The sequence below is a fragment of the Sarcophilus harrisii genome, chromosome 4 (genome assembly GCF_902635505.1).
Source record: "Sarcophilus harrisii chromosome 4, mSarHar1.11, whole genome shotgun sequence".
NCBI lineage: Eukaryota > Metazoa > Chordata > Mammalia > Dasyuromorphia > Dasyuridae > Sarcophilus > Sarcophilus harrisii.
This window is the reverse complement of record NC_045429.1, coordinates 90663450-90678810: the sequence shown is the minus strand read 5'-3', so window position 1 is coordinate 90678810 and position 15361 is coordinate 90663450. Positions and strand designations below refer to the sequence as shown.

Genomic DNA, 15361 nt, shown 5'->3' with positions numbered 1-15361 from the left:
GAATCAGCAAAATGCAGCTTATGACCAAACATGATGTGCTGCCTCCTTCCACAGGACTTGCAAGCTAAGGATGGCTTCTGCTTGCTTTTGTATGACCTGCAAGTTAAGAATAGTCTATACATATTTAAACATGTACAAACAATCCTCAGCTTGCAGACTCACCAAAAAAAAAAAAAAAAAAAGATTTGACCTAAAAGACATGGTTTGCTTTTTTAGAGTCAGATCATATTCAGCTCTGCCCCAGTCTATCTTCTGAGCTACCCAATTACTGATGTCAATCTTAAACATGTTATATATTTCCATGTAAGAAACATAAATAATTTGTCCTTGTTAAGTCCCTTGAAATTACTCTTTGATGTTGGTTCTTATATGTTGAATTTTCTATTGAGTGCAAGTTTGGTTGAGACAATGTCCTGAAAATCTACAAGTTAGTTAAATGTCTTTTTTTTCACTCAATATTAGATTACTGGATACCATGGTTTTTGGCTGCAGATCCAGTTTTTTTTAGATTGTGTGTGTGTGTGTGTGTGTGTGTGTGTGTGTATTATTCTAGGACCTGATATCTTTTATTATGCTTACTGATAAATCCTGTAGAATTCTAATTCTAATATTTGAATTTTTTTGATTGTTGTTATTGTTGTTTCTTGCAGAATCACTTTGATCTGGAGGTTTTGAAATTTAATAATAAAGTTCCTATGTATTTTCCTTGTGGAATATCTTTGAGGTGGTAATCAGTGAATTTTTTCTATTTCTACTTCCCCTTCATGTTCTATTATTTCAGAACAATTTTCTTCAATTACTTCTTGCATTATTGTGTAAAGGTTCTTTTTATTTTTTTGATCATAGTACAATTATTCTTATATTTTTCTCTTCTTGATCTGCTCGCCAGATAACACTGTTTTTATTAAAATGTGTTTCACATTCTGTTCTATTTTTTCATTCTTTATATTTTGTTTTGCTATTTCTTTGTCTCTTATAACTTCATTGGCTTCCCGTTGCCCAAGGGTAATTTTCTAATCTCACTCATTTGATTTTTGAAGTCTTTTTTTGAGTTCTATAAATTCTTTCTGGGCAGATAGCCATTTAATGTTACTCTTTGGGGTAAAGGAGACATTTTATTACCTCATTATCCCTCTCTGAAAATAAACCCTGGTCTTCCCCATTCCCATGGTAAGTTTCTATGGTTGAGTTCTTTCTCCTTTGTTCACTTTTTTTTTTTTTTAATGAGAAATGTTAGTATAAGTACCACTTGTGAGGTGGGGGATGGTGCCTCTAGCTTCACTTCAGCTGTTTCATCTGACCTGGAACCCCAAACCAAAAGCTCCACTCTTCTGCAAGTGGCCATAGCTAGCAATTTCCCTGCCCACTGCTTTTGCACTCACTGGATAAGCTGGTTACTTCTAAAGGTGGGCAGCATCATAGGAGCACAGCTGGGCCTCGTGTTGCTAATCAGCAGAAACTATCTCAGTCTTCTTAGGTACAGATCCTTCTTCCCCTCCCATTCTCCAAGATGTCTAGGGAGTGAAAATTCCTTTTGAGTCTGGCAGAGGCTCTTAGAGCCCATTTAACCCTAGGACTTTCTGCTTGCTGTTTCTGTGAACCGGGCCTAGAGATATTTATCCTTAACATTAGTTAAACTTCAGTCCAGGGATCTTTCTTTGGATCTTCTCCAGCTGTCCCAAGAGGACCTTTGTTCTGCCCCAAGCCTCATTTGTTTTTTAAGTAAAACTTCTCTAAGGAACAATTCTATTTGTGGGAGGAAATCATTCTGACCTACTCTTCCACCTTCCCAAAATCCTCTGCTGGCCTCAATTCCTTAAAGCAAAGTTAAAAACAGAGGGAACAGATACCATGGAAGATTTGATGTAGAATGAAAAGTTGCTATTGGATAGCATATCAATTTCCTTATTGTTGAGAAAGACCAGTTGAGATTACACAATATAATTCTGTAGAAGAATGTTCTTCTTCACTGATATCATAAAAATTGCACAAAATCCTAAAATACTACCTTGAAATTCTCACTAATGTCAGAGATAAATTATCCACACTTGAAAAACAAACTTGATTTTTTTAAAAAATGTTTTTATCCTTAGATTAGACTGTAATAGCATCTAGTTGAGAAGTCCATAAAATTAGACTCAAATTGTGTGGTGTGTGTGTATGTGTGTGTGTTGTACTACATATGACTAATAAATTAAGTCCAGGAATTGAGGAAATGACACTAGAAAAACTGTCAAGTAATATCAATGATTCCAAAGAGTTTGTTAAACTAAAGCTTATAGTCTTAACAGCACTATTTTCCTAGTATTATTATGTGGCCACAAATTAAGGCATAAGAGAATCTCAGAAGAGGGGGATATGTGTCTACTATGTGCCATTGGTTTTCTATGAAGTATCTCACTATGTGTTAGATACTGAGCTGACTGCTTTGCAAATATCTCATTTGAGATGAGATGAGAATAGTTGAAATGGTAACTCAAAAGGCCATTAACAGAAAGATACACAGTAAGTTCAAGTAGACTGCCAATTAAGATTGAAATGGAAGAAACAATGTAAATAGCATATGACCAAAAAAAAAAAAAAATCTATAACAATCATATAATGAGGATATGTACTTGTACTTGTACTTTCTTATTCACACGTAATGATTTTATATTGACACATAAAAACGTTCTTACCTGCACCTTTTTTAAAGCCACTGGTACTGCATCCAAGAGACAGGCTGCTCTGTAAACTTCACTGAATTGTCCACGGCCAATCTTCTTTTCTATTCGAAAGTTGGCTAATGTGTTATAGCCCATATCAGGCCGTAACGCCTTCTGCAATTTAAAAAAAAAAAAAAGTGGGGGGAAAAGTTTTAAATTTTACATAAAAAGAAAACTCAATGATATAGCCTCACATAACATATAATCAAAGTGATATATCCTGATTCAAAGAATATCTGACAATTCCATCACCATCTCATATTACAGTTCTCGTGTATATTCTTTTTTTCCTCTCCCTCTCCCTCCTTCCTTCCCTTCCCCCCTCCCTTCTCTCTTTCTCTCTCTCTCTGACAATGTACAGGTTACCTAATCCAATTTTCTATCAAATGCAGGAATCCCTCTATGAGATTCTTAATAAATTATCATCAAGATCCTACATTAATGTCCCAAGTGACAGAGTTGACTACTGTACAAAGAAGGCCCTATTTCATCTTTAAATAGTTCTATTGGATATTCAAATACTAAAATTCTAATCTCAGTGATTCATGAGTTTTCTCCAAATATGCAGATCATTACCCATCATGCCCACACATCCTACACAACTCTTCTCCATATTCTCCAAAAAGTGTAACACAGGTTAACTCAAGATTCTGTGGGCTTTCTTTGTTCTCCTCCCAAAACCACTGGGGCACAAGTAGAACAGTTTGCCCATCTGTTATTCTTTGTTATTTTCACATGACTAACCCATCTTTTCCTGAAATAAAATTCTTTGATAATTTCCTTTACTTCTATTCTTCTTTGAAGTTCCTTTTGTTATGTGTTACAGCTGAGCACATTGTGAACCACTCTATTGCCCTTTGTGTGATAATAGAGTTTTTCTGAAGCAGTGGTTTTCTATGTCTTGTTTTTATATAGCAACATTAACTAGTAAACCTTCCTGATGAAAAGATAAGTCTGTTTTCTTGGGAAGTTTGCATCAATAAAAGAGAGTAGTAATTTCTCAAAAACAACCTAGTATATTTTCCTTTTCATTGCTGGACCTAGTTGTCTGTTTCCAACATCCTGTTGGACAATATAGGTTGAAATCTAGACCATAGCCATTAATCATAAACTAAATTATTCTGGTGCAGAGAAGCCAACCAAACTCTTAGATCCATTTAATAACAATAATAGCTAATAATAGTTAATATTTATATAGTACCTACTATGTTCCAGGCAATGGCTAAGTATTTTACAAATAATATCATCTCAACAACCCTAAATGGCAGGTGCTATTATTATCTCTATTTTGCAGGTGAAGAAACAGAAGACAAAAGATATTGGGGGACTTGACCAGTCACACAGTTAATAAGTGTCTGAGGCTGGATTTCAATGCAGTTCCTTCTGACTCTGGTCCAGCAGTAGTAACATATCTATTCATTTTGTTACTCACAAGCCCTAAAGAGGTTCTACACTGTTTTGAGGCTGATATAATCTGCCACATCATTATCTAAAAAGAGAAGCATCTAGAGGACCTCACCATTTACAGAGAATCCATTCTTGACCTGGACTCTGCATATCTCTGCCAAGTGGTAAATATCTGTATTGAGTAGATCCCTTTTTTTAGAGACAACTAGGTAGAAGCATGAATAGTGTGCCAGGCCTGGTCAGGAGGACCAGAATCCAAATCTCCAAAACAGTCCAAAACAGTGACACAATGGAGAAGGAAATGGCAAACCATTCCAGAATTTTTTTTTTAATTTTAAATAACTTGTTAAAATAATCCAGTCAAATCATTTTAAGTGCATATCAGATCTTTCTCTCTCATATTCTTTTTTTCTTGTTTTGCACAAATTCTGGTCTGCTGTGATAATCTGACTATATACCAGTAGCTTATATATAGATCTCATGTCAATAAGCTAAAATGCAATCAATTTTTCATTCTTGAAATTATTGCTTGGCACTTGTCATATCAAATGCCTATCAATTTTGGGGGGGGGGGAGGAGAAGGCATTTATGCTATAAAACCATATGTCTCAGATTTTTCCAATTTTCTTTTTCCCACCATTACTTTTATCATCAAGTATCAAACACTATATGTTCATGTTATTTGGAAAGTATTTTCAAGTTCTTCAAAACATTCTCTACTACTTCATGCTCACTCACCAAAATTAGTGCATAACTGCAATTATTTTCATGTTAGTCTTTTTGCAAATGCTTATCATTATGTATGTAATGTGTGTGATTCTCCTTTTTATTTTACTGAAATCTGATTCCTTATAAAGTCTAGTCAGTAATCCTTTTTTTACAGTTTAGGAAGTACAATACATAATTACAATTCCTCTTCAAGTGGAATAGCCCTCTAATTTTCTCTTTAACAGAATAAATACACCCACCCCCCCATCCTGCTTTTTTTCCTCAGCCATTCTATATATTATCTCATTTCCAAACCTTTAATTATCCTAATCACACTCCTCTGAATATTATCAAGTTTTGCAGTGTCTTTCCTAAAATGTCACTTTGAGAACTAAACACAATATAAAAGATGATCTGATTAGTGCATACAATATTTGGACTTTTCCTTCTCTTAATATAGACATTAACACTCCACTAATGTACCCTATGGCATTTATTACTTAAGTTTTCAGTCAACTAAAATTCCTAGGTTTTTTATCATATTCTAACATAAATTTGAAAAAAGGTAAGTATTTACATTTGTCCTCATTAAATTGTTTCTTTTTAATTTTGGATCTATTGTATCCACTTAAAGAAATATTCAAGAGGAGGAGGAAGTTTCAAATCCAATACAAATATCAAGAATATAAGACAAAGGTAATTATTATTTATTATCTATTTAATGTTTTTCTTCCTTTGAGAGTTCAAAGTTTGGAGAAAACTATAAACCTTTTCTTGAAAATTGATATAAATACAAAAACAAAACTGAAAAATATAACTAGATATCTAATTCAAATATCCCTGAATATTAATTCAAATCTATATCAATAAAATTAGGTTACCATTAAAAAGGGTTTAAATTGTAGAATTTTAATCTCAAAGCCAGTATTTTTTTGCATCTTATACATTGTTATTGTTGTTTAGTCATTTAATTGTGTCCCACTCTTTGTAAATCCGTGGACCATAAGATGTCAACACTGTCCATGGGGTTTTCTCGGCAAGGATACTAAAGTGATTTACTATTTTCTTCTATATAGATTGAGGCTACATGATTCACCCAGAGAGAGACACATAGCAAGTAAGTGTTTGAGGATGAATTTCAACTCAGGTCTTCTTGATTCCAAACCTATCCCCAATGAACCACTATTAAGTATATAGCAGCTACTTAATACTTATTGAATTTAACTGCTATCATAAGAAAAGGGTTATGTTATATAATTTCATTTGACACCAGATATATATAAATCTTATGCCTTCTAATTATTATCAAAACACTTAATCATACGCTTTATTTTCAGAGTTAAGGAATAGCTCTAAGGAACTCCCTCGGCTAACATAAATTACTGCTTTCTTGGTAACTTTTAGTCTTTTAAGAGTTACCTAGGCCACTGAGTGTGGTTAAGTGATTTGTACTGGTTCACAGACTATATTATGTCAGAGGCAGGATTTGAACACAAGTCTTACTGAATCAGAGGCTAGTTCTCTACCTATTATTTCCCTATACTGCCTTATGAAATTTTCAAAAAGATTTTATCTTTTATGTCACACTGTATAACTTGTTAGAAAATAATGCTAATATAAAATATAATTAGCATAAAATCGATGTATTACAGATGTCTTTTGTTTAAAATGGACTTACAGACTAACGTCTGTAGCAATCAATAGATTGCGAATGAATTCTACCACGACAAACCAGAATATATTTAAGAAGAGGAATCCATAAAAAAACATTTCAGATACAATATTTACTACATGTGTTTTCACAATAATTACTCATGCTTCTTTTTAAACGTTTACAGTAAATGATTAAATAAACAGAAAATTAAGTATTGTAAATTTGGCAGAGTGGGTCGATAGCTTCACAGACCACATTTTATTCAAGAAGATAAACACATAAGCAATGATATCCTTTCACATATCAAGTACTCAGACAAAGCCATTCTTTTAATTGTGACTTGTCAATCTAAAAAATAAAATACAGTTCCCTCAAATAATCTATATATTACAAGTTCCATATATTTTCAATATGAATTGGGAATTATCTTCTGTCTGTGCAATAACTTGACAAATATTAGCATGAACTACTAAAACAGTGTGACAACCACATGCTGAGAGCAAAGTCTCACTAATGTGTTTTGGCATTCAGGTTTGTAATCACACATTTACATATGCAATGACCTACATTTGCATGTCAGATCACACACTGTCTTGGTTTATTAAGACTGGGCACCTCCCTGTGTTTGGCGGCCAGAGTGGCCAGAGAGGGCCAGAAGGCGGTATTTTTTGGCAGTTGAGGGATGAACTGCCACCAAGGATTAGGTTGATATGGCCTGAGCATTAGACACTTCATTAGACATAATCTGTTTAACAGTGGGCAGTGTATGTAAACTTCACAGCCCATTTGCAGCACCTTTCCCCCCCCCATAGCCTTTCTTCAAGGGGCAGTATGAATGAGTGACAGCTTGTCTCATCTGCTCCCTTGTTCTGTCACACAATTTAGATGTGGAGAGATGACATGAGAAGTAACATAGTTGCACATATCCAACTACTACAGGGCCTATCTACCATACTGTTAAAAAAAAAAAAAAAAAAAGAAAAAGAAAAAGAAAAAAGAAAGACTGGTATAGATAGGGTGAGTCTCCCTTGATTTGAAATCATCAAAGACAGATAACAAACATTTTAATGACTGCATTACGCTTTAAAGCTGATAAAGATAAATCAGATCCCTAATCAATTTAGAACTCAGCAAGAAACCACAAGAGTAATTTTTCTATTTATAAATAATTTCAAGTTTCACATGTTTTTAAGTTTTTCACAAGCAACATTTTACTTTAAATTCAAACTCAAAAGGTATCAAATATAAACCAAATAAAATCACTAAATTTGAATTCTTCCCCTTGTCAATGTGACTTATGCCTAGCCTATCCTTTTAAAAATAATAAGATGTATTAGGAAATTTGTTCTTTTACTAAAATAAATGATTTTTCTTAGTTTGGTTGCATTTACTTTTGCTTTTATAGCTGAAGACTGCCTGCGGTAAGAGATGACAGGCTAGGCATGACCTGAGTTGAGTTTTACTTTTGGCTAGCTATGTGATCACAGGCCAGAGATACTCTACAGGATTGTTGTGAAACAACATGAAATAACAAATGAAATAACATGAATGCGCTTTGCAAAATTCAAAGGAAAATATGAGGGATGTGAGCTTCCCAATGGTGAGCTTTTAGCTGGGAATGAAGATCCATGGCTTTCTACTTTTACTTCTTGGAGATCACTTAGACAATGAGGTCTACAAACCAGGAAATGAGTTTGATAAAAATGGTCTTTAAAGGCAATATCAGCACCATCATACAATGTAGGAGAATGGGTTTTGCTATTGCTCACAAGATAAAACCTGATTCTATGTATAGTCCAAAATGACTTTTAAGGTGGTGGTTTTCTGCTTCCAAGGACACATCATCTTGATGGCCTCAGTGCAGGCTTGGTCTTATCACAAGTCAGAAATTCTGACCTCAAACAATCTTCCAACTTTAGCCTCCCCTAGTGAAAGAATCCATTTCTGATCACCAACTTTATGCATACTCTCTCCCTTTATAGGGTCAATGCTGAGGGATTCACTGCCTTTCCTTACAGTATCAATAGCCAGGACTGTCACTACTACATTGTATTTGACAGAAGAATAAAAAAAGGTCAGCAGTGACAGGTAGTATTTTCTGGCATATTTTTCCAGATTTTCTTCCAGTTGCCAATATTTATTGAATCCCCTAAAGATTCAGGACACTTTCAAATTGTGAGGGGGGAAGGAATTTTTTTTTCTCATTTCATTATGATTAGCTACATAAGGAAGCTATGTAATTGGTCTATTACACAGAAAAGAAGGTTCTGCTTCTGAAAACATTTATTTCTGAAAGAAATCCTGGTAAATAGCAGAAAGGAAAACATAATATTCTAAATATTTACAAAGTAAGGTTTTGAGTTCTGCTAATAAATTCCAACCCACTAGTTGTAGATCATTACCAAAGGATGTTGAAGATGCTCTTTCATAAATACAACATGACACCAAAACAAATCTCTCAATTTTGTCCCAACCAGGTCAATTCCTCATATATAGCAAGCCAGGGATTGCTTTTTCAGTGTTTAACTTCACTACCCAGTTTTTGTTGTTGTTCCTATTGGTTTTTGTTTTTGTTTTGTTTTTTTTTAACTGGGCTTTAAAAAAAAACGAGCTTTTAAAAAAATGTCATGACTAAAAAAAATGGAAAAATAATTAAAAGCTGGATAAATTAAGCTGTTTATTTGAAGAAGGTGCTGGTTGACTATAAAAACAACAAGTTTCTTAAAAGAGATAAATCTTACTTATGCATTGTCTTAAATGCATTGTAAAACTCTTGCTCTAATCCAATTTGGCTGGAACACAGAGTGAAAGAGAAGTCAGTGAGATAAGATTGGAAAGGGAAGACAAAACCAGACTGCAGAAAGTCTAAAACTTCAAGCTGAGAAGATTATATCCGATCCTACAGATTCTGGAGGTTTGGAGAAAACCACTAATGTGTTCAGAGCAGTGTATTAGGAAAATGATTTGTGCAGTTCAGTAGATAGAATGAAGTAGGAGAAAAGATGGAAGAAGGGAGACTCAGCAGGAGGTTTTTCAAGTTGTCCAAATGAGGTAAATAAAGATTTTTAACTAAGGTGATGGCATGTAATAGAAGGGAAGAGATGCATTTAAAGGAGGGAATAGAAGTATAATCAACAATCAAATGTCAGAGAGGGAAAAGCTGAATTTATCAAGGTTATAAACCAAGGTTTTAAAGGATTCCTAATATTCCTAATGTAACTACCATCCCCCCAAGTCATCAAGGTTATAAATCTAGGTGACTAGAAAGGATAGTTCCCTGATTCCAAGGTAACATCTCTTACCTCTATGTATATTTTCAAGCTTATTCACATTACCTTTGAAAAAGAGCTTTAATAAATATGACAAAGATTTTACTACAGGCTTAAAATGCATCCCTTCTTCATTTCTACATTTCAAAATCTTTATCTTCTCCTTCAAGACTCACTTCAGATGCTAACTCCTCTATGAAGTCTTAATTGATCTCCCTCCACTGCTAGTCCACTTTCTCTCCTAACGTTTCTTAGAGAACTTTATGTGATCTCCCCCTTTCCCTGCCTCTCTCTCTTTTTAATCTTTTTACCTAAAGGCAGCTAGGTGGTACCTTGGATAAAGCATTGAGCCAGGATTCAGGAAGAATTGAGCTCATATTTAGTCTCACATATTTAGTAGGGATGTAATCTTGTATAGGTAACAACAATCTTTATTTGCCTCAGTTTCATCAACAGTAAAGCAGTCATCACTTTGAAGGACTGTAGTAAGGATTAAATGAGATAATATTTGTAAAGTGCTTAACACAGTGCTTGACCCATAATAGGCAATTCTTAAATATTTATTTCCTTCCTCTAATCCCACATCAAACATATTAATTTCTCTAGCAGAATATAAATTCCTTGACTATAAAGGTGTATGTGTGTGTGTGTGTGTTTCTCTTTTTGTCCTATCTTCATTTCAGTCAGAGATCTGTATTTAGTAGGTGCTTAATAAGAGCTTTTTAAATTGAACTGGATTATGGACATGACACATTGAAAAATCAAATTCTAGCAACTTATTTCATATGTGATATCATAAGGATAATAATTAATTGATTACAATTAACTTCTACAGATCATCCATTTTTCTTATTCTATCAATCCTAAATTGCTTTTGAAAACTAGATTAAAAGTTCATTATTATTTTAATGTTCTGTGTATCCTTATAAATGAAAATTTCTTATAATAATTTTCCATAACTAAATTAAATAACATTTTAAATTTGAATGTTAAGAACATTGATGGAGCAATAAAATACTTCAGAGTAAATATTGATATAATGAAAATTCTCTGTGGAAAAATTATAAGAAAGTCTTAACACTAAATCAACAGGATATCCACAGATAAAATTCTGTCCTGATAATTCCTAAATATATTATCAATAGTAAATTGTATTACTTACTGAAAGTAAGTAATACTCTTACTATAAGACTAATTTTAAAAGGTTTTTAATTATTTTACTAACCTATTTTAAGTATAATTTTCATGTTACCTATTCTTTTCATTCACAAAAAAAATTTTTAAACTGATATTAATTTGGGCAACTCTTGATCCCACCTGCATCTCCAAAATATTATATATATATATATATGTGTGTGTGTGTGTGTGTGTGTTTGATGAATTTTACCATGCATTTTTTCAAGTCTCCAGTGTTTTCTGCAATTTCTCTAGAAATTAAACAAAAAAGGTTTCTTTAAACATGGTATGATTCGATTCAAAAACTATACCAAATAGAATTTGTGGCAATATCCAGTATCATAATCCCTTGGATTTAATTGTTGCATCAATTTTCCTTAGGATCTCCAAGATCATCAAACTTTCCATGAAGATCTAATGGTTAATGTTGGTTTTGAACATTATCATCTTGAAATCTCTTCCTCAATCTCAGTGCCAGAACTATTTTAAATCATCTTATGACTCAAAGACTAAAAGCTCATTAGTTTAAACAAGCTGTAGTAAGAAAAATCAATAAAATAGTAACAAGAAAAGCCTTATAACAACCTGAGGATGAAATTCAGTACAAGAGGTGTATGACCACACAACCAACCAGAGGATCCAAGGAAAAGGAAACAATGTAGCAGGAAATAGTTAACAGTATCAAAGGCAAAAAAGGTCAAGAACCAAGACAACTAATAAAAGATGAAGAAACTTGTTCCTAAGAACAACTTGTTCCTAAGAATGTCACAGAATAGTTTCAGCAAAGTGGTAAGAGATCTAATTACTGAGGGAAGTTTTTTTTTTCTTTCTTTCTTTTTTTTTTTTTTTTTAAAGACCTGGATATATACCTATGTATATTCTTATATAAAAAAGAAGCTTATAGAGAAAAGTAATTTGAATTAAAAGACTTTAAAGGTCACATTTATGCAATATGTTGTTGTTTATAAACAGTTAATTGGACAAGTTCAAAAACTCAAGAGGATGGAAATAATCCCTTTGTTGGAATTCATTGCTACCTGCTAAGGATAAACTAGTCCCAACCTGTCCCATTCTAATTATTTATCCCTTTAACTGTTCCTTCTCCAATGTCTATTCCAAACTTACCTATCTATATTTTGAACCTAATCATCTAATATTCCTTCCATCTACTTGCATTTCACCCCCTTTCATGTCTCTTTATGTACCAGTTCTTTACTGCCTTCAAACATGTACAAGGCTTCCCCATCCTTTCAAAACCTTCATAAACTCACCAACCCCTCAAGGTATTATTCTTTATTCCCTTTTCTTTCTCAACCAGATTGCTAAGAAAAAATATATCTAGTTCCTTTCCTTTCAATACTTAACTCTCTCAATCTGGTTTCCTATTTCATCACTCAATTTAAATTGCTTTCTCCAAAGATATAACAGGTAAATTTGCTGGTCTCTTCTTAATCATCATCCTTCTTAAACTCTCAGTGCATTTTATACGGTGACTATCCTCTCCTCCTGGGAAACATCTCCAATCTCAGTTTTAGTGATAATGATCTCTTTGGTTCTCCTGTCTAAGCACTCCTCCTCAGTCTCTTTTGCTGGATCATCATCTGTATCACGGCTCCTAAATGAAAGTATTCACTGAGACTCTGCCCTTCTAGTCTTCTCTTCTCAATACTCTTTCTCTTGGTGATTTCGTTAGTTCCCCATATTTTGATGCTAATGAATCAAACATTTAATATAATAATTTCAATCAAGAGCTTCAGTTCTATATGGCCAACTACCTCTTCAATATGCCAAACTAAATGTCCTGGAGACACTTTGAAATAAATTTGTCCAAACAGAACTCATATCCCATGCTACCTTGCCTAAACCAACTTCCAGATTTCCCTATTTTTGTTCAAAGGTCCCATTATAATTTCAGTCTCCCAGGTTTCTAATTTTTATATTATTCTCAACTCTTCACTCTCCCTCACCACATATATCAACCAATTGACAATTCTGGCCAGTTCTAACTCCAAAACAACTCTTACATCCAACCTTTTGTACCTATTCACATCAATTAAGAATAAATCATTATAACTGCTTGTCTAGCACATTACAATGGTCCTCTAATTGGTTTCTTCCCACATTAGTCCATCTTTCCCAAAGCTGGAAAGATGATTTACCTAAAATACAGATCTCCCCAAATGATTCTTTCTTCAATAACCATTAGTGGTTTTCTACTACTGAATCTGAGATAAAATGTACACCTTCTTTAATTTCATTTTTAAAGCCTTTCATAAGGTACATTTTCTTTTTTTATTTGTACAAGTAATATGCTATGGTTGTAGAATGGTGCACATATAATATCAGGCTTTTTCCTCCTTATTATCACTTAGTCTTACTGAACTTTTCTTTTTTTCCTCTATTTTAGTTTTCATAATAAGGGATATTTCTCATTGGGGAAAAAGTGTAGGTGATATATAAAAAAGATATTAATAAATCATGCTAAATATACTGGTCAAATCACATCATTCTACTTCTTAAAGTCCTTCAGTTGATTTCCCACTATAAACAGATTTTTTTTTAATGCCTTACTAGAGCAACAGCCCTGAAGTAAGGAGGACCTGAATTCAAATCTGATCTCAAACACTTAACACCAGCTGTGTGATCCTGAGCAAGTCACCAAAATTCCTTGACATACACATTTAAAAAAAAAAAAGGGGGGGGAGTTAGAAATCTTATTTGAGAAGGAAAGGAATAAAATGGATGTATCTTTTTTTTTTTTTTTTTTTAATAAAAATACACTTGAAACATTGAAACAGAGAAACACCAAAGAGTTAAATAGGAGGGACTGGAGTAAGTGGGGGGGAGGAGGGAACAGGGGGAGCAATTGATAAACAAAGCAAAAGCAAAAAAAGATTTAATTAAAAGAGATAAGCAGGGAAACTACATTTTGCTAAAAGGTATCAGGGATAATGAGGTAATAACAATACTAAACATATATGCATCAAGAGGCACAGCTTATACAAATAGAGACATAGATGTAATTCCCTTACAGCTGGCAGATTCCTACAACATTCCTCCACCAAAATAAAAACCTGTAATGTACATTTTAAGGTATTGAAAAGGTAACAGGAATAGTAATAAATAGCAAAAAAATAAGGTGATAATGCTGATAATACAGAATAAGGTGATAAAAGCAAGCAGCTTAAAAAAAAAAAAGATAGCACAGGAGGTTGATATGGGAGAAAAGAAAGTTCAGTCAGTAAGTTGTTGCTACCTGTTCTATGAATTACATGCTTTCTCTTACATGATCAGTATTTCTACTTAGCTATATAGATGTATTCACAACAATTCAATTAATAATTAAATTTGGGTAAAAGGAAGTGAGAAACATAATGTATATACACAGAATATATCACAAAAAATTGTAGTATCCCATTCACTAGTTATGACAGTCAAAATTAGATGAGTCTAACTGCAAAAGCACCTAAGTATCCTTCCTTCCCAATCTGACACTCTTATTGTATTATCTGAGGCAAGATGGTATAATACATAGGGCAATGGTCTTGGAGTCAAGAAGATCAGAATTCAAATCTTGCATCACACATTTATTAATTGTATAAGCATGTCACTCAACCTTAATGAATCTCAGTTTCTTCATCTGTAAAATAAGGGAGTTGTACTTTATAGCTACTTAATTCACTTATACTGTAAAGCTATAATTTTGTGGTCCTGAATCACTATGATTAGGTATTAAGAAGCTGGAAAGAGAATACTTATAATTATGAAGCAATAAATTATGAAAATGCTAAAATTCAAAATACTATGTTAGAAGAGACATCAGTCTACTTGTACAAGAATCCATTCTAATAGAAATCCAAAAAGTAGTCATCAAGACTGTAAGATATCTATAAGGGAGTCCATAAATAATTATTAATAAATTTGTACCTTTGAAATCTTTACCCATTCCTCCTATTTCTTCCATTTGGGGACAAAAAGAACAATTTTATTCTCTCTTTCACATGACAACCCTTCTGAAAATATCTGATGATAGCTACTATAATTGTACATACCTAAGTGTGGGTTTATGCATCTATATATACCGTATACATACATACCACATACATACATACATATATATGTATGTGTGTATAGATATATAGATATATCATACTATATAACACCCCAAAATCACTTGATAATGAGGTTCAAATTCATTCCATTGATTCTCATATGGCATGCCCATTCATCATCATGATTGCCTTCAATCTGGGTAATTGCCTTCCTAAAACATAGTATATGAAACTGAAGACAATATTCTTATATGACTAAATAAAGATAAATTACTTAAAAGACTATCACCTCCCTAATTAACTGTACATCATGCCTTTCTTAGTAGAGTCTAAAATTTCATTTTTTTGGCTATCACAGTAAATTCACCATGCACAAAAATTTCTACATCT

General features: G+C 33.1%; 1 protein-coding gene across 4 annotated transcripts in view; it reads right to left on the bottom strand.

Annotated features, from left to right (window-relative positions):
* The window catches only part of NEK7 (NIMA related kinase 7), a 167742-nt gene that overhangs the window by 100458 nt on the left and 51923 nt on the right, over window positions 1–15361 (bottom strand). For all 4 annotated transcript variants that reach the window (XM_031937096.1, XM_031937092.1, XM_031937095.1 and 1 more), the window contains exon 3: window positions 2679–2819. In XM_031937096.1, the coding sequence (XP_031792956.1) occupies window positions 2679–2819 (141 nt within the window). The remainder of the gene's footprint in view (window positions 1–2678; window positions 2820–15361) is intronic.